The sequence below is a fragment of the Amblyraja radiata genome, chromosome 42 (assembly GCF_010909765.2).
Source record: "Amblyraja radiata isolate CabotCenter1 chromosome 42, sAmbRad1.1.pri, whole genome shotgun sequence".
NCBI classification, from domain to species: Eukaryota; Metazoa; Chordata; class Chondrichthyes; order Rajiformes; family Rajidae; genus Amblyraja; species Amblyraja radiata.
Window position 1 is genome coordinate 44,115 of NC_045997.1, and position 18,149 is coordinate 62,263.

Here is an 18,149-nt window from a genome sequence, read left to right on the forward strand (position 1 = left end):
GAGAGACAGACAGACAGAAATGCAGAGAGGGAGATGCAGAGGGAGAGACACAGAAGAGAGAGAGACGGAGAGAAAGAGACACAGACAGAAAGAGAGAGAGAGAGCGAGATTGAGAGATGCAGAGAAAAAGAGAGGGGGCAAAGAGAGAGACAGAGAGGCAGAGAGAGAGACACAGAGAGAAAGAGGGAGAGACACAGGAGAGAGAGTGGGGGGAGAGGGAGGGAGAGAGACACACATGGGGGAGAGATAGAGAGAGAGAAGTGATGCAGACAAAGAGAGGGAGACAGACAGACAGAGATGCAGAGAGAGAGAGAGAGAGACTGTTTGGTTTTCAGTCATATCTCCTCGAAAGCCCAATGCAATAATGGAGAAATATTTACATATTCCCGCGGTGATTTAACTCATGAATTCAAAAATCTCCTGGTGAGTGCGCTGCCGGCCATCCACTGTTTTTCAAAGTCCTCAGAGCGCTGCGGCCTCGCTCTGGTCAACGCCGCCCGCTGCATCTCTGTCCCGCCGCCTGATGGGGAGGTTTGTGCTCTACGACTTCGGTAGGTGCTGTCTCTACTCACTCACGCTCCCTCTCTACCCCTTCCCCGAGGCAGAGAAAGAGAGAGGAGGGGGAGGAAGAGGGGTGGTGAAGGGGGGATGGAGAGCGGGGAGAGGGCCCATCCTCTCTGTCCCCTTCCCTCTCTGCCCCCCTTCCTCTCTGCCCCTCCCTTTCTAGGGAATCCCCCTTCCCCCACTCCCCCTTCTTTCCCCCCTCCTCTCTATGGTTGAGTGGCCACAACAACGGGGCATGCAGTTCAACCCTTCCAAATGTGAAATCATGCGTGTCACCAGAAAGAGGAATCCAGGCGAAACATCTTACAATATACTTGGTGCCAACAAAAGTATCATGGCATCAAATTGCAGAATGATCTGCGTTGGCATGGTCAGACTCATCATGCAACGGTGAAAGCAAAAGGTGTCCTAAACTTTCTGAGGCACAACTTTCATCATTGTTCAACTTCTGTCAAGGAGAAGCTATACTTCACCCTCGTTAGACCTCATTTGGACTAAGCAGTTGCAGCATGCGACCCATACACAAATAAAAACATTTCTTCCATCGAACGTGTCCAAAGACAAGCAGCTCGATTTGTTAGTAACACCTATGAGAGAGAAGCGAGTGTCACCAAACTTCTGAATTCTCTGGGGTGGAACCCTCTCCAAGACAGACATGAAGCTCACCGTTTCACCTGTTTATACAAAATGTTAAATGGTCAGCTCGACATAGACTACAAGACCTACACCAAACCCATACCAATTAGGAGCAGACGAGGGCATTCGATCCAATTTGTGATCCCAGCTACAAAGACAGATGTGTACAGCAATTCGTTCTTCCCCCGCACAATTAAAGCATGGAATAATCTCCACCCAACCATAGTTACACAACCAGATGCAATTAAATTTAAAGTAGCTCTCTCTTCCTTTCTGGCTTAAGCCCTCCCTTCATCACCTCCAGTTTAAATTCCATTTGGAATATTTTGGAGGACCAAGAAAGCAAGAAGAAAGGTGACTTTGAGGGTATGAGACGTGAATTGGCTAAGATAGACTGGCAATGGATTCTTAAAGGGTTGACGGAGGATATGCAATGGAAGGCATTTAAAGACCGCATGGATGAACTACAACAATTGTTCATCCCAGTTTGGCAAAATAATAAATCGGGGAAGGTAGTGCATCCGTGGATAACAAGGCAAATCAGGGATAGTATCAAAACAAAAGATGAAGCATACAAATTAGCCAGAAAAATCAGCCTACCAGGGGACTGGGAGAAATTCAGAGTCCAGCAGAGGAAGACAAAGGGCTTAATTAGGAAAGGGGAAATAGATTATGAAAGAAAATCTATTTAGAGATAATATATATAAGCATTAGAGATAATATATATAAGCATCTGGATAAACAGGGTCTGATTAGGAACAGTCAACATGGATTTGTGCCTGGAAGGTCATGTTTGACTAATCTTCTTGAATTTTTTGAAGAGGTTACTAGGGAAATGGACTTTAGTAAGGCCTTTGACAAGGTTCCTCATGGAAGGTTGGTTCAACTGTTGGGTATAAATGCAGGAATAGCAAGATGGATTCAACAGTGGCTGAATGGGAAAAGCCAGAGGGTAATGGTGTATGGCTGTTTGTCGGGTTGGAGGCAGGTGACTAGTGGGGTGCCTCAGGGATCTGTGTTGGGTCCTTTGGTGTTTGTCATGTACATCAATGATCTGGATGAAGGTGTGGTAAATTGGATTAGTAAGTATGCAGATGATACCAAGATAGGGGGTTTTGTGGATAATGAAGAGGATTTCCAAAGTCTACAGAGTGATTTAGGCCATTTGGAAAAATGGGCTGAAAGATGGCAGATGGAGTTTAATGCTGATAAATGTGAGGTGTTACACCTTGGCAGGACAAATCAAAATAGGACGTACATGGTAAATGGTAGGGAATTGAAGAATACAGTTGAACAGAGGGATCTGGGAATAACCGTGCATAGTTCCTTGAAGGTGGAATTTTTTTTGTATTTTGTGTTCAAATTTATTGTCATTGTCTCAATTAGAGACAACAAAATGAATTTCCCTTTACAGTCAGTATCATAAAAATAAATAGATAATAAATAATAAAACATATTAAAAATAAAATAGAATTTAAAAAAAAGCACAAACACAGAAAGTCCATAACACAACATAACACAATGGCACCAAGGTGAGGAAGGCACCATAGTCCTCATATAGATAGGGTGGTAAAGAAAGCTTTTGGTATGCTAGCCTTTATAAATCAGAGCATTGAGTATAGAAGCTGGGAAGTAATGTTACAATTGTACAAGGCATTGGTGAGACCAAATCTGGAGTATGGTGTACAATTTTGGTCGCCCAATTATAGGAAGGATGTCAACAAAATAGAGTACAGAGGAGATTTACTAGAATGTTGCCTGGGTTTCAACAACTAAGTTACAGAGATAGGTTGAATAAGTTAGGTCTTTATTCTCTGGAGCGCAGAAGGTTAAGGGGGGACTTGATAGAGGTCTTTAAAATGATGAGAGGGATAGACAGAGTTGATGTGGACAAGCTTTTCCCTTTGAGAATAGGGAAGATTCAAACAAGAGGACATGACTTCAGAATTAAGGGACAGAAGTTTAGGGGTAACATGAGGGGGAACTTCTTTACTCAGAGAGTGGTAGCGGTGTGGAATGAGCTTACAGTGGAAGTGGTTGAGGCAGGTTCGTTGGTATCATTTAAAAATAAATTGGGTAGGCATATGGATGAGAAGGGAATGGAGGGTTATGGTATGAGTGCAGGCAGGTGGGACTAAGGAAAAAAAGTTGTTCGGCACGGACTTGTAGAGCCGAGATGGCCTGTTTCCGTGCTGTAATATGGTTGTTATATGGTTATATGGAAAACTGGCAGGGAACATAAAAACTGACTGCAAAAGTTTTTAGATATGTGAAGAGGAAAAGATTAGTTAAAATAAATGTTGGTCCCTTGCAGTCAGAAACAGGCAAATTGTTCATGGGGAACAAGGACATGGCAGACCAATTAAATAACTACTTTGGTTCTGTCTTCTCTAAGGGAGACATAAATAATTTGCCGGAAATAGCAAGGGACCGGGGGTCAAATGAGATGGAGGAACTGAGTGAAATCCAGGTTAGCCGGGAAGTGGTGTTAGGTAACTTGAATGGATTAAAGGCCGATAAATCCCCAGGGCCAGATAAGCTGCATCCCAGAGTACTTAAGGAAGTAGCCCCAGAAATAGTGGATGCATTAGTGATAATTTTTCAAAACTCTTTAGATTATGGAGTAGTCCCTGAGGATTGGAGGGTAGCTAATGTAACCCCACTTTTTAAAAAGGGAGGGAGAGAGAAAACAGGGAATTACAGGCCAGTTAGTCTAACATCGGTAGTGGGGAAAATGCTGGAGTCAGTTATTAAAGATCCGATAGCAGCACATTTGGAAAGTGGTGAATTAATTGGACAAAGTCAGCATGGATTTGTGAAAGGTAAATCATGTCTGACGAATCTTATAGAATTTTTCGAGGATGTAGTGGACTAGTAGACTAATAGAGTGGATAAGGGCGAACCAGTGGATGTGTTATATCTGGACTTTCAGAAGGCTTTCGACAAGGTCCCACATAAGAGATTAGTATGCAAACTTAAAGCACACGGTATTGGGGGTTCAGTATTGATGTGGATAGAGAACTGGCTGGCAGACAGGAAGCAAAGAGTAGGAGTAAACGGGTCCTTTTCAGAATGGCAGGCAGTGACTAGTGGGGTACCGCAAGGCTCAGTGCTGGGACTCCAGCTATTTACAATATATATTAATGATCTGGATGAGGGAATTGAATGCAACATCTCCAAGTTTGCGGATGACACAAAGCTGGGGGGCAGTGTTAGCTGTGAGGAGGCTGCAAGGTGACTTGGATAGGCTGGGTGAGTGGGCAAATGTTTGGCAGATGCAGTATAATGTGGATAAATGTGAGGTTATCCACTTTGGTGGCAAAAACAGGAAAGAGACTATTATCTGAATGCTGGCCGATTAGGAAAAGGGGATATGCAACGAGACCTGGGTGTCATAATACACCAGTCATTGAAAGTACGCATGCAGGTGCAGCAGGCAGTGAAGAAACGAATGGTATGTTAGCATTCATAGCAAAAGGATTTGAGTATAAGAGCAGGGAGGTTCTACTGCAGTTGTACAGGGTCTTGGTGAGATCACACCTGGAGTATTGAGTACTGTTTTAATTCTCCTAATCTGAGGAAATACATTCTTGCCATAGATGTAGTACAGAGAAGGTTCATCAGACTGGTTCCTGGGATGGCAGGACTTTCATATGAAGAAAGACTGGATAGACTCGGCTTGTACTCGCTTGAATTTAGAAGATTAAGGGGGGATCTTATAGAACTTACAAAATTCTTAAGGGGTGGACAGGCTAGATGCAGGAAGAGTATTCCCGATGTTGGGGAAGTCCAGAACAAGGGTTCACAATTTAAGGATAAGAGGGAAGTCTTTTAGGACAGAGATGAGAAAATCATTTTTTACGCAGAGAGTGGTGAATCTGTGGAATTCTCTGCCGTTGATCAGCCATGATCATATTGAATGGGGGTGCAGGCTCGAAGGGCCGAATGGCCTACTCCTGCACCTATTTTCTATGTTTCTATGTTTCTATCTTGGCATCAAATTGCGGAATGAACTGTGTTGGAATGGTCAGACTCATCAAGGTGAAAGCAACAGGTGTCCTAAATTTTCTGAGGCGCAACTTTCATCATTGTTCAACTTCTGTCAAAGAGAAGCTATACTTCACCCTCGTTAGACTTCATTTGGACTACACAGTTGCAACATGGGATCCATACACAAATAAACACATTTCTTCCATCGAACGTGTCCAAAGACAGGATGCTCGATTTGTTACTAACACCTATGAGAGAGAAGCGAGTGTTACCAAACTTCTGAATTCACTGGGGTGGAACCCTCTCCAAGACAGACGTGAAGCTCACCGTTTGACCTATTTTTACAAAATGTTAAATGGTCAGCTCGACATAGATTACAAAACCTACACCAAACCCAAACCAATTAGGCGCAGACGAGGGCATTCGATCCAATTTGAGATTCCAACTACCAAGACAGATGTGTCCAAAGTCTACAGAGTGATTTAGGCCATTTGGAAGAATGGGCTGAAAGATGGCAGATGGAGTTTAATGCTGATAAATGTGAGGTGCTACACCTTGGCAGGACAAATCAAAATAGGACGTACATGGCAAATGGTAGGGAAGTGAAGAATACAGTTGAACAGAGGGATCTGGGAATAACCGTGCATAGTTCCTTGAAGGTGGAATCTCATATAGATAGGGTGGTAAAGAAAGCTTTTGGTATGCCAGCCTTTATAAATCAGAGCATAGATGTCTTTAAAATGATGAGAGGGATAGACAGAGTTGATGTGGATCAGCTTTTCCCTTTGAGAAAAGGGAAGATTCAAACAAGAGGACATGAGTTCAGAATTAAGGGACAGAAGTTTAGGGGTAACATGAGGGGGAACTTCTTTACTCAGAGAGTGGTAGCGGTGTGGAATGAGCTTCCAGGTGAAGTGGTGGAGGCAGGTTCGTTGGTATCATTTAAAAATAAATTGGATAGGCATATGGATGAGAAGGGAATGGAGGGTTATGGTATGAGTGCAGGCAGGTGGGACTAAGGGAAAAAAAGTTGTTCGGCACGGACCTGTAGGGCCGAGATGGCCTGTTTCCATGCTGTAATTGTTATATGGTTACAGCAATTTGTTCTTCCCCCGCACAATTAAAGCATGGAATAATCTTCACCCTACCATAGTTACCCAACCAGATGCAACTAAATTTAAGGTAGCTCTTTCTTCCCAAAAACCCTTTCTGGCTTAAGTCCTCCCTCCACCATTTGGAATATTGTGGAGGACCAAGAAACCCCCCCCCCCCCCCCCCCTCTCCCTCTATCAAATGCTAATATTCTGGATGTGGATGTAGTACGCTGAAAGTGACGGGGAGAACAGACAAAACAGCCCCTGGTGTGAGGATTGAACCGGGGTGGGCGGATCCATCATTGCGCCGCTGCGCATTCGCTTCCATCTCTGTCCACCCGTGCTCTGTCTCCAGGCGGCCGGGCGCGCGCGCGAGGTGGTGGTCCTCCGGGACGGTCCTCCAGGGGGGATAAGCCGAGAGTACCCAGGCGCGGTGAGATGCTCCGGTGGATCAGGGTGGGCGGGGCGGCGCTGTGTATCGGGGGCGGGTCCAGTCTCCCGCCTCGCACCGGGAAACACACAGTGACCAGGACTGGAAGAAAGAGATAGAGTGGGGAGAGTCAGGAGAGAGAGGAGAGTGGGGGAGAGATCAGAAGAGAGATATCAGAGTGGGAGGCTGAGAGGGGCAGGAATAAGGGGAGAGGGTGGGAAGGGATGGATAGAGAGAGAATGTAGAGGGAGGGGGCAGGGAGGATAGGGGTGAGAGGCTGGGGTTGGAAAAGGGGTGAAGTGAGTAGCAGGGGGAAACGGAGCAAAGGGAGGGGGGAGGGATTCAAGGGGGAGTGGGTTTGGTGCCGAGGGGGATGTATGGGGGGGGCAGTGAACTGGGGGGGAGAGAGGTCAAGTGAGTCAAGGAAGGGGGTTGTGAGCCTGGTGGGGGTTCACATTGTTGGGGTGGAGAGGGAGGGAGCAAAGGGTGGTAAGGAACAGGAAGCGGCAGGGGTAAGGGGCAGGAAGCCACAGGGAGGAGGTCACATTGTTTGGGGGTGGGGACGGTGTTGCAGTTTAGGAAGTCAAACCAGGGCAGGATCTTCACTGAATGGCGGGGCGCTGGGGGAATGTGTGAAGCCGAGGGACCTAGGAGTGCGGGTACAATTTGGGCCGAAGGGCCTCTTTCCAACGCTGTAGGGTTAGGGCTTTATTCTTTGGAGCGCAGAAGGTTAAGGGGGGACTTGATAGAGGTTTTTAAAATGATGAGAGGGATAGACAGAGTTGACGTGGAAAAGCTTTTCCCACTGAGAGTAGGGAAGATTCAAACAAGGGGACATGACTTAAGAATTAAGTTTAGGGGTAACATGAGGGGGAACTTCTTTACTCAGAGAGTGGTAGCTGTGTGGAATGAGCTTCCAGTGAAGGTGGTGGAGGCATGTTCGTTTTTATCATTTAAAAATAAATTGGATAGTTATATGGATGGGAAAGGAATGGAGGGTTATGGTCTGAGCGCAGGTATATGGGACTAGGGGAGATTATGTGTTCGGCACGGACTAGAGGGGTCGAGATGGCCTGTTTCCGTGCTGTAATTGTTATATGGTTATATGGTTATATGGTATCACTCTATGAATCTATGACAAAATGCTGGATTAACTCAGCAGGTCAGGCAGCATCTGTGGAGAAGATAGACACAAAGTACTGGAACAATTCAGTGAGACAGGCAGTATCTGTGGAGAGAATGAATGGGCGACATTTTGGGTCGAGACCCTTCTTTGGTTCAGTTTAGTTCAGAGATATAGCGCGGAAACAGGTCTTTCGGCCCACGGAGTCCGCGCCGACCAGCAATCACCCTGTACGTCTTTGAAATGTTGGAGAAAACCGGAGCACCCAGAGTAAAAACCCACGCAGGTCAAGGGGAGAACATACAAACTCCACATAGTCAGGATTGAACCCGGGTCTCTGGCAGTGAGGCAGCAGCCACTGTCCCGCGCTGAATTATATAACGGTTTCTTCCGCCATAAACGCTTCCAATATGTGCCAGTAATATCCTGTTTGCCAGGTTGTTGACCCTCTGTGTTCCCCTTCTGCAGGGTTTAGGAGCTGTTGCTGTGGGCGGAGAGACGGAGATGTGAGCGGCCAAGGTGCCGGTGAGTCCCCCCCCCCCCATCTGTTTGGTGTGTGGACTGAGCTTTGAGGGGCTGAGCTTCAGTGGAGGGCCACATGGCGGGGCACAACAAGGAGAAGCATTATGAGTGTGAAGTGTGTGGGAAGGCCTGGCAGTACCCGAGCTCTCTGGAGATCCACCGGCGGGTTCACACAGGAGAACGCCCCTTCGACTGTTCGGAGTGCGGCAAAGACTTCAAGATGGCGCATCACCTGAAGATGCACCAGAAGGTGCACACAGGCGAGAAGCCCTATGGCTGCTCCACCTGCGGCAAGAGCTTTACCCGGATGTCGGGGTTGCGGGAGCACAGGCGGGTGCACAGCAGTGAGCGGCCCTTCACCTGCTCCGACTGCGGCAAAGGCTTCAAGTCGTCGCAGGACCTGAAGGTGCACAGGCGTGTACACACCGGGAAGCGGCCCTACACCTGCAGCGACTGCGGCAAGGACTTCTCCCGCTACAGCAACCTGCTGAAGCACCAGCACATCCACACCGGCGAGCGTCCCTACACCTGTGCCCAGTGCAGCAAGGGCTTCACCCAGTCATATCATCTGCTGGAGCACCAGCGCACCCACACCGGCGAGCGCCCTTACGCCTGCGCCCAATGCGGCACGAGCTTCACCCACGCCACCGGGCTGCTGTCCCACCAGCGCATCCACATCGGGGAGCGGCCCTACACCTGCAACGACTGTGGCAAGGGCTTCGCCCGCTCCGCCAGCGTGCTGGAGCACCAGCGCACCCACACCGGCGAGCGGCCCTACACCTGCGCCCAGTGCGGCAAGAGCTTCATCCGCAACAAAAACCTGCTGTCCCACCAGCGCATCCATACCGGCGAGCGCCCCTACACCTGCAGCCACTGCGGCAAGGGCTTTACCCAGACCAGCATCCTGCTTGTGCACCAGCGCACCCACACTGGCGAGCGCCCCTACACCTGTGCCCTATGCGGCAAGGGCTTCAGCCGCTCCACCTATCTGCTGAACCACAAGCGCAGCCACACCGGCGAGCGCCCCTACAACTGCGCCCAGTGCGGCAAGGGCTTCACCCAGTCACATCATCTGCTGGAGAACCAGCGCAGCCACACCGGCGAGCGCTCCTACACCTGCGCCCAGTGCGGCAAGGCCTTCACTCGCTCCTCCGGGCTGCGCTCCCACCAGCGGGTGCACACCGGCGACCGTCCCTTCCCCAGCTCAGTGTGTGGAGAGGGCTTTGCCATGGCCTCCCACGCGCTGTCTCACCAGCACGTGCACACCAGTGGCCAGCCCTACGACTGTCCGTACTGTGGTGAGTCGTTTGACAGCTCGCGGGGGTTGCGGCAGCACCAGCGGACCCACGCCGGCGAGCAGATGCTCCCACTGCGGGAAGCGTTACAAGAGAGCACGGGGGCTGTGGGAGCACCAGCGGATACACACCAAAGAGAGACCCTTTGTGTGCGCTGAGTGTGGCAAGGGTTTCACCCACAGGTCCAGTCTGTGACAGCACCGGCGTACCCACAGCGGTGAGCTTCCCTCCACCTGCCCGTCCTGTGGTAAGGGCTTCACCCGCCTTGACCACCTGCTGGAGCACTGGCGAGTCCACACCGGTACCCTCCACCTGCCCGTCTGTGGCCAAGCCTTTACCTGCTCCTCCAGCCTGCTGGCACACCGCCATGTAGATAGGCGCTGTTTAGGTTGACACAAAATGATGGAAGGAATGGGTAATGTTTCGGGTCGAGACCCTCTTCAATCTCAACCGGAAACGTCACCCATTCTTTCACTCCAGAGATGCTGCTTGTCCTGCTGAGAGGAAGAGTCAGTGGGCTGAGGGAGAGCTTTTCAGGTAGTCCTTACTTTCTCCTCCCCTTCTTCAGGTAGTCCTTACTTTCTCCTCCCCTTCTCAGCTCCACCTCAGCCCACTGGCTCCTCTTCCTTTCTTCTTCCTGCCCACCCCCCGTCCCCCAACCTAACATCAGTCTGAAGAAGGGGTTCGGCACGAAACGCTGCCTATTTCCTTCGCTCCATAGATGCTGCCTCACCCGCTGAGTTTCTATAGCATTTTTGTCTGCTTATAGGGATTATCGGGTCCCTTTCAGAATGGCAGCAGTGACTAGTGGGGTACCGCAAGGCTCGGTGCTGGGACCACAGCTATTTATAATACACATCAATGATTTAGATGGAGAGATTCAAAGTAACATTAGCAAAATGTGCAGATAACACAACGCTGGGTGAGTGTGAACTGTGATGAGGATGCTATGAGAATGCAGGGCGACTTGGACTGTTTGGGGGAATGGGCAGATGCAGTTTAATGTGGATAAATGTGAGGTTATCCACTTTGGTAGCAGAAACAGGAAGGCAGATTATTATCTAAACAGTGTCAATTTGGGAAAAGGGGAAGTACAATGGGATCTGGGGGTCCTTGTTCATCAGTCAATTAAAGTATGCATGCAGGTACAGCAGACAGTGAAGAAAGCGAATGGCATGTTGGCCTTTATAACTAGATGAGTTGAGTATAGGAGTAAAGAGGTCCTTCTGCAGCTGTATAAGGGCCTAGTGAGACCTCACCTGGTGTATTGTGTGCAGTTTTGGTCTCCAAATTTGAGGAAGGACATTCTTACTGTTGAGGGCGTGCACAAGGTTCAGCATAGGTTCACAAGGTTAATACCCGAGATGACGGGACTGTCATATGCTGAGTTGGGGGGGTTCATAACCAGGGGCCACAGTTTATTAATAAGGGGTAAGCCATTTTGAACGGAGATGAGGAAACACTTTTTCACACACAGAGTTGTGAGTCTGTGGAATTCTCTGCCTCAGAGGGCGGTGGAGGCCAGTTCTCTGAATACTTTCTATATACAAAACAATGCAACACCATCACCATAAATAAAACAAAATAAGAGAAACAACAATCAAAATTTAAAAAAAAATAGATAGTGGGAAAAAAAGAAAAAGTAAATAAATAAAAATTGGAATAAGTTTGTGTGGTTCACTTACCAAATTAAAAATTACATTGATTAGTTATCTGGAGATATTTCAATATTCGCACAAACATGCCATCTAGTTCTATATAACGGAATCTTCCCATATCTTGCTTGGCATTTATCTAGTTGGTGTCATGGCTCAAATAAGCGGTCCATTTTTCCCAGATCTTCTCAAATGAATTCTCCTTGACTCATAGAAACATAGACATAGAAAGATAGAAAATGGGTGCAGGAGTAAGCCATTCGGCCATTCGAGCTTGCAGTATCCTGTACCTGCCTTCTCTCCATCCCCCCTGATCCCTTTAGCCACAAGGGCCACATCTAACTCCCTCTTAAATATAGCCAATGAACTACCTTCTGTAGCAGAGAATTCCACAGATTCACCACTCTCTGTGTGAAAAATGTTTTTCTCATCTCGGTCCTAAAAGACTTCCCCCTTATCCTTAAACTGTGACCACATGTTCTGGACTTCCCAACATCGGGAACAATCTAGCCTGTCCAGCCCCTTAAGAATTTTGTAAGTTTCTATAAGATCCCCCCTCAATCTTCTAAATTCTAGCGAGTACAAGCCGAGTCTATCCAGTCTTTCTTCATATGAAAGTCCTGCCATCCCAGGAATCAGTCTGGTGAACCTTCTCTGTACTCCCTCTATGGCAAGAATCTTTCCTCAGATTAGGAGACCAGATCTGTACACAATACTCCAGGTGCAGTCTCATCAAGGCCCTGTACAACTGCAGTAGAACCTCCCTGCACCTATACTCAAATCCTTTTGCTATGAATGCCAACATACCATTCGCTTTCTTCACTGCCTGCTGCACCTGCATGCTTACTTTCAATGACTGGTGTACCATGACACCCAGGTCTCGTTGCATCTCCCCAATTCCAAATCGGCCACCATTCAGATAATAGTCTACTTTCCTGTTCTGGCCACCAAAGTGGATAACCTCACATTTATCCACGTTATACTGCATCTGCCATGCATTTGGCCACTCACCCAACCTATCCAAGTCACCTTGCATCCTCCTAGCATCCTTCTCACAGCTAACACTGCCTCCCAGCTTTGTGTCATCTGCAAACTTGAAGATGTTGCATTCAATTCCCTCGTCCAAATCATTAATCTATATTACTAAAACTCTGTTCTTGACCGCTTTTCCCGATCTGTGCTGCGATTTCCGAGAGAACGCCACCACCTATGGCCGTCATTTTTGGCCACCTCGCTCGGAGCCCCCCCCTCCGCAGCATGTGTGCCGAGGATTTTTCCCGTCAATTAAATATGACCGAGATATTAATGTTTTTACAACATTCCCCATTCTCCCTGCTGCCCCCGCTGGCGGCAGGGGAGGCAGGGACAATAAAACCCGGAAGCGTCCCGCTTCAATCACTTTCTTCCGGACCACGAAGTGAAAGGGTCACGGCTCTCTGAGCTGCAGCTCTACTCCGAGGTGAGTCCCCTGCATGTGCTTTTTCAGCCAATTGATATGTATGTTGTTCACCATTCACCATGGTCTGAAGTTTCTGGGCATTTTGTTGGAAAGAGTTTGTATATTTGTCTATCTATATTGTCTTTTGAAATGTGTATTGAACATGAAATGCATTTGTATATTTGTCTATCTATATTGTCTTTGAACTGTGTATTGAACATGAAATGCATTTGCAAATTTGTCTATATTGTCTTTTGAAATGTGAATTGAAAATAAAAAGCATTTGCAAATTTGTCTATCTATATTGTGTTTGAACTGTGAATTGAAAATAAAAACCATTTGTATATTTGTCTATCTACATTGTGTTTGAAATGTGAATTGAAAATAAAAACCATTTGTTATTGTTATAAAGCGTTTGCAAATTTGTTTCTCTTGGGTTTTTAAATGGTTGCACCCGTTTTCAGGTAACTAAAGCATGATGTCTATTGTCTTTGAAATGGTTCTGTAAATTGAAATGCATTTGTTGCAATGTTTTCAGGCGAGTAATGCACGAATAAAGCTTTTTATTTGGACCAGAACTGTGTTTAAATTTAAAATTGGCGCTCATTTTGTGATTTTGGCGGTTGCAAGATGGCGGCGATTACGTCATTTCCGGCGATCGGTAAGCCGGCGGCGATGACGTCGTTTCCGGTCGGAGGCAAGGTGGTGGCGGCGATGACGTCATTTCCGGTCGGAGGCAAGATGGCGGCTGCCCACAGAGTGCACGAGGTGTTGAATAAAACTACAGAACTGGTGAGTGTTTGTTTGTTGCAGCCACAGCGGCAATTGTGTTTCAGCAAAAGCTGCAATTGTGTTGCAGCCAAAGCTGCATTGCCTTTCAGCCACAGACTACAACAGGATTTGAAGATTCGTTCAAATATTCGGCTGCTTTCTCTATGGTAAGTCTGTTTGTTGGACGTTATTTAAAAGCAGCATTTTGTTTCAGCAAAATACTCTACAGCAGGATTTAAATATTCGTTTTGCACAGTGTATTTTAGTGTTGTGTGTGTGTGAATATATATATATGTGTGTGTGAATATATATATGTGTGTGTGTGAATATATATATGTGTGTGTGTGAATATATATATGTGTGTGTGAATATATATGTGTGTGTGAATATATATGTGTGTGTGAATATATATATGTGTGAATATATATGTGTGTGTGTGTGTGAATATATATATGTGTGTGAATATATGTGTGTGTGTGTGTGTGTGAATATATATATATGTGTGTGTGTGAATATATATATGTGTGTGTGTGTCTGTGTGAATATATATGTGTGTGTGATTATGTGTGTGTGTGTGTGTGAATATATATGTGTGTGTGAATATATGTGTGTGTGTGAATATATGTGTGTGTGTGTGAATATATGTGTGTGTGAATATGTGTGTGTGAATATATGTGCTATATGTGTGTGAATATATATGTGTGTGAATATATGCGTGTGTGAATATATATGTGTGCGTGGATATATGTGTGAATATATATATATGTGAATATATATGAGTGTGAATATATATGTGTGAATATATATGTATGTTTGCGTGAATGTGTGTGTATATGTGTGTGTGTGTGAATAGGGGGTTGCACGTAAGGTCACAAGGTCATAGGACTTGACGCACGGAGCCGCTCAATCCGTCTGGAAGACATCTGTCACTTCCAGTATATGTTATTAATGCAAGAAACGCGTACTTTCCTATCTGTTAAAAACCGCCAAAATGTTTGAATTTGTGCTGTGAAAAAAATTGTGGAAGTTCGAGTAAGTGTGAGAGACATGTACCCAACATTAGAATTCCAAACGTGAAATGAAATGTAGGTAAAGAGAAGCGAGAATTGAAGGGACAACAGCAGCTAAAGTGCTTGGCAAACATTGGCTGTGCAGATATCGTAATTGAAAATATTGGAATTATCGTGTTTGCTCACTGCATTTCATCAACTAAGGCATTATTCGTGTTTTTTCTTGATTCCTTTGGTATCTTAAAAAGTCTCAGAAGTGATAAATCTGGCTGTAAATTTTTCTTCGGATGCGTTTTCATTTTGTACGTAAAAACCTTCTTGAGAACCATGGGCGATTTAAAAAAAGAAAAAAAAAATACAGCCAGATTTATCACTTCTGAATCTTTTTAGATGCCAAAGGAATCAAGAAAAAACACAAATAATGCTTTAGTGTTGATGAAATGTAGTGAGCAAACGGCCAATGTTCGCTAAGCACTCTGTCTGTTGTCCCTTCAGCTCTCACTTATATCGACCGTCATTTCTCCTCACTTTTGGAATTCTAAAGTAGGCTAAATGTCTCACATGCTCATCCCGATTTCCATAATTATTTGCAGCACAAAAATGGACATTTTCGGCGGGTTTTAACGGACCCGCTACGTTCACATTCAGATTCAACTTTAATTGTCGTTGTCAGTGTACAGTACAGAGACAACGAAATGCGGTTAGCATCTCCCTGGAAGATGGAGTTGGAAACAATGGTAAGTGCCTACATGCAGTACATCACGTGTAATCCATTTGGTGTAGCGTAGCAACAGTACGGGTCATGGGTCGTGACCCGACTGCCGTGAAACCTCCCTATATATGTGTGTGTGTGTGTGTGTGTGTGTGAATATATATATGTGCGTGTGTGTGCGACTGCGTGTGAATATGTGCGTGTGGATATGTGTGAATATGTGTGCGTATATGTGTGTGAATATGTATGTGTGTGTGAATATGTGCGTGTGTCTATATGTATGTGTGTGTGAATATGTGTGTGTGTGTACATGTATGTATCAATATGTGTGTGTCTGACTGAGTGAATATGCGTGTGCGTGATTATATTGTGTGTGTTTGACTATGAGTGTGTGTGTGTCTGCATATGTGTGTGAGTGCATGTGAATATATATGTGTGTGTGAAATAATATAGTATTTCGTAGTTCAGAGCTTATTTGTTATGTTTAATAGCGTGATGGCTGTCAGGAAGAAGCTGTTCCTCAATGTAGATGTTACAGTTTTCAGTTTACAAAAGTCGGACGTGACTCCAGAAGTCGGGCATCAGTCAGTCCACAAGCTGTGAGAGTCAGTCCAAAGTCCATGAGTTAATCCCAAGGCAGTGAGTGAGTCCACAGGTGATGAGTAAATCGCTCACTGCCCCCTCTCCTCCACTGACATCCCCCACCTCAAGACGCTGCCCTCTGCCTGGCTATAGGATGCACCCCCTACTGAAGCCGTCCACATCCCCTGCATGAGGACACCCCACCCCCTTCTCATCAGTTCACGACAACCCCCGCCTGAAGCTGCCCTTGGCTGCACGACATTTACCACCCATACGGCAGTGTCTTGAGGTGGGGGATGAGTCTGTGTATGTGTGTGTGATTGAGTCTGTGTGTGCGTGTGTGTGAGTGAGTGAGTCCGTGTGTGTGTGTATGAGTCTATGTGTATGAGTCTATGTATGTGTGTGTGGGTCTTTGTGTGAATGTGTGTGTCATTGAGTTTGTGTGCATGAATGAGTCTGTTTGTGAATATGTGTATGAGAATGTGTGTGTGTGTGAATATGTGTGTGTATGTGTGAGAGTGTGTGTGTGTGTGAATATGTGCATGTGTGTGTGAATGTGTGTGTACGTGTGTGTGTGAATATATGTGTGTGAGTGCGTATGAATATATGTGTGTGTGCATATGTGTGTGAGTGCGTGTGAATATATATGTGTGTGTGTGTGTGAAATAATATAGTATTTCGTAGTTCAGAGCTTATTTGTTAAGTTTAATAGCGTGATGGCTGTCAGGAAGAAGCTGTTCCTCAATGTAGATGTTACCGTTTTCAGTTTACAAAAGTCGGTCGTGACTCCAGAAGTCGGGCATCAATCAGTCCACAAGCCGTGAGAGTCAGTCAGTCTAAAGGGCATGAGTTAATCCCAAGGCAGTGAGTCCACAGGTCATGACTAAATCGCTCACTGCCCCCTCTCCTCCACTGACATGCCCAATCTCCGCATGGCTATAGGATGCACCCCCTACTGAAGCCGCCCTCACACCCTGCATGAGCCCCTCCCCCCATTTCTCATCAGTTCACGAGAACCCCCACCTGAAGCTGTGCCCCTCCCTTGACTGCACAATGTTTACCACCTCCCACCCCACCCTGACAGCCTCCACCTCAAAAAAATGTTTTGCACAAAATCTTCAGTGTTCATTAACAACTGAAATTGTCTTTAGGCTGCTTTTTCAACATCATGTCAGGAAATGTTAGAGGTCAAGGTGATGTGGCTATTGCTGTAGTATCCTCTAGGATAGCAGCTACATTTCTGCCTGGTGGAAGAACTACACATTCTCGATTCAAGATACCCATCCAAGTGGCCGAGGATACATTGTGCAACATCGAGAAGAACTCTAAGACGGCACATTTCACGAGGCAAGTGAAAGTCATTGTTTGGGATGAATGTCCAATAATTAGGAGAGAATGATTTGAAGTTGTGGACAGTACTCTTCCAGTTGTCTTCAGCAACACCAAGCATTTTGGTGCCCCCCCCCCCCCCCCCTCTGCCAGTACAGGCCTCAGTGACTGAGCTGCCAGCCCTCAGTGACTGAGCTGCCAGCCCTCAGTGGCTGAGCTGCCAGCCCTCAGTGGCTGAGCTGCCAGCCCTCAGTGGCTGAGCTGCCAGCCCAAAAATCCATTCAGCCCACAAACTCCATACTAGCCCTCTGGAAACCAGTACCTTTGGCCCAACATAATAGCTCAACAGAAATATGAAGGGAAATGTCAAAGGTTTCCTGAAGGATGGAACATCGCTCAAGAATGTTGTCATTAATAGCGTGCTTCGTTGAATGATGACTTCTGAGATAAATTCTCAGATTTTCCTTCTTAAAATTTGACCGCTGACTTTCTCTATATTAAAATTGTCTCTTTTTATCAACAGGAAATAGTCATCAAGAGGCAGTGAGCAGCAGAACACAACAAGACACAACAAGACACAACAAGTAAAAACTTAATAAATCTCATCTTTAAAATTTAAATTGTTCTTATATTTTAAGAGTCATTCACATTTTAAACTTTAATAAAACCTTTTTACACTTTTAATGCTGTGTGTTCTTCATCACAATAGAACCTAATAGGCAGGAATGGCTGCTCTGTGGGAGAGCCAGTAAGAGTGCATGGGGGGGAGGTTGTTTGGAGATGCACTGAATGTGTGGGTGGGAGGGGAATGGCAAGGAGCAGATTGGGGGGGGGGGGGGGTGAAGGTAGGTGGGGTGACTGAGTGAACTGCCAGCGTACAAGGCGTGAGTGACTTCACTGCCAGCCCACGAGCTGTGAGTTAGTGAACTGCCAGCCCACCAGCTGTAAGTGACTGAACAGCCAGCCCAATAATCCATTCAGTCCACCCTCTTCCCCCT

At 46.3% G+C, this 18,149-nt stretch overlaps 1 protein-coding gene across 1 annotated transcript; it reads left to right on the top strand.

Annotated features, from left to right (window-relative positions):
- The first annotated feature begins 506 nt into the window (after window positions 1-506).
- On the top strand, window positions 507-9,816 carry LOC116967964 (zinc finger protein OZF-like). The gene is made up of 3 exons (XM_033014598.1): window positions 507-551; window positions 8,306-8,976; window positions 9,061-9,816. The coding sequence occupies exons 2-3, from the start codon at window positions 8,436-8,438 to the stop codon at window positions 9,810-9,812; spliced, it is 1,293 nt and encodes a 430-aa protein (XP_032870489.1). The 5' UTR covers window positions 507-551; window positions 8,306-8,435; the 3' UTR covers window positions 9,813-9,816.
- Window positions 9,817-18,149: the final 8,333 nt, after the last annotated feature.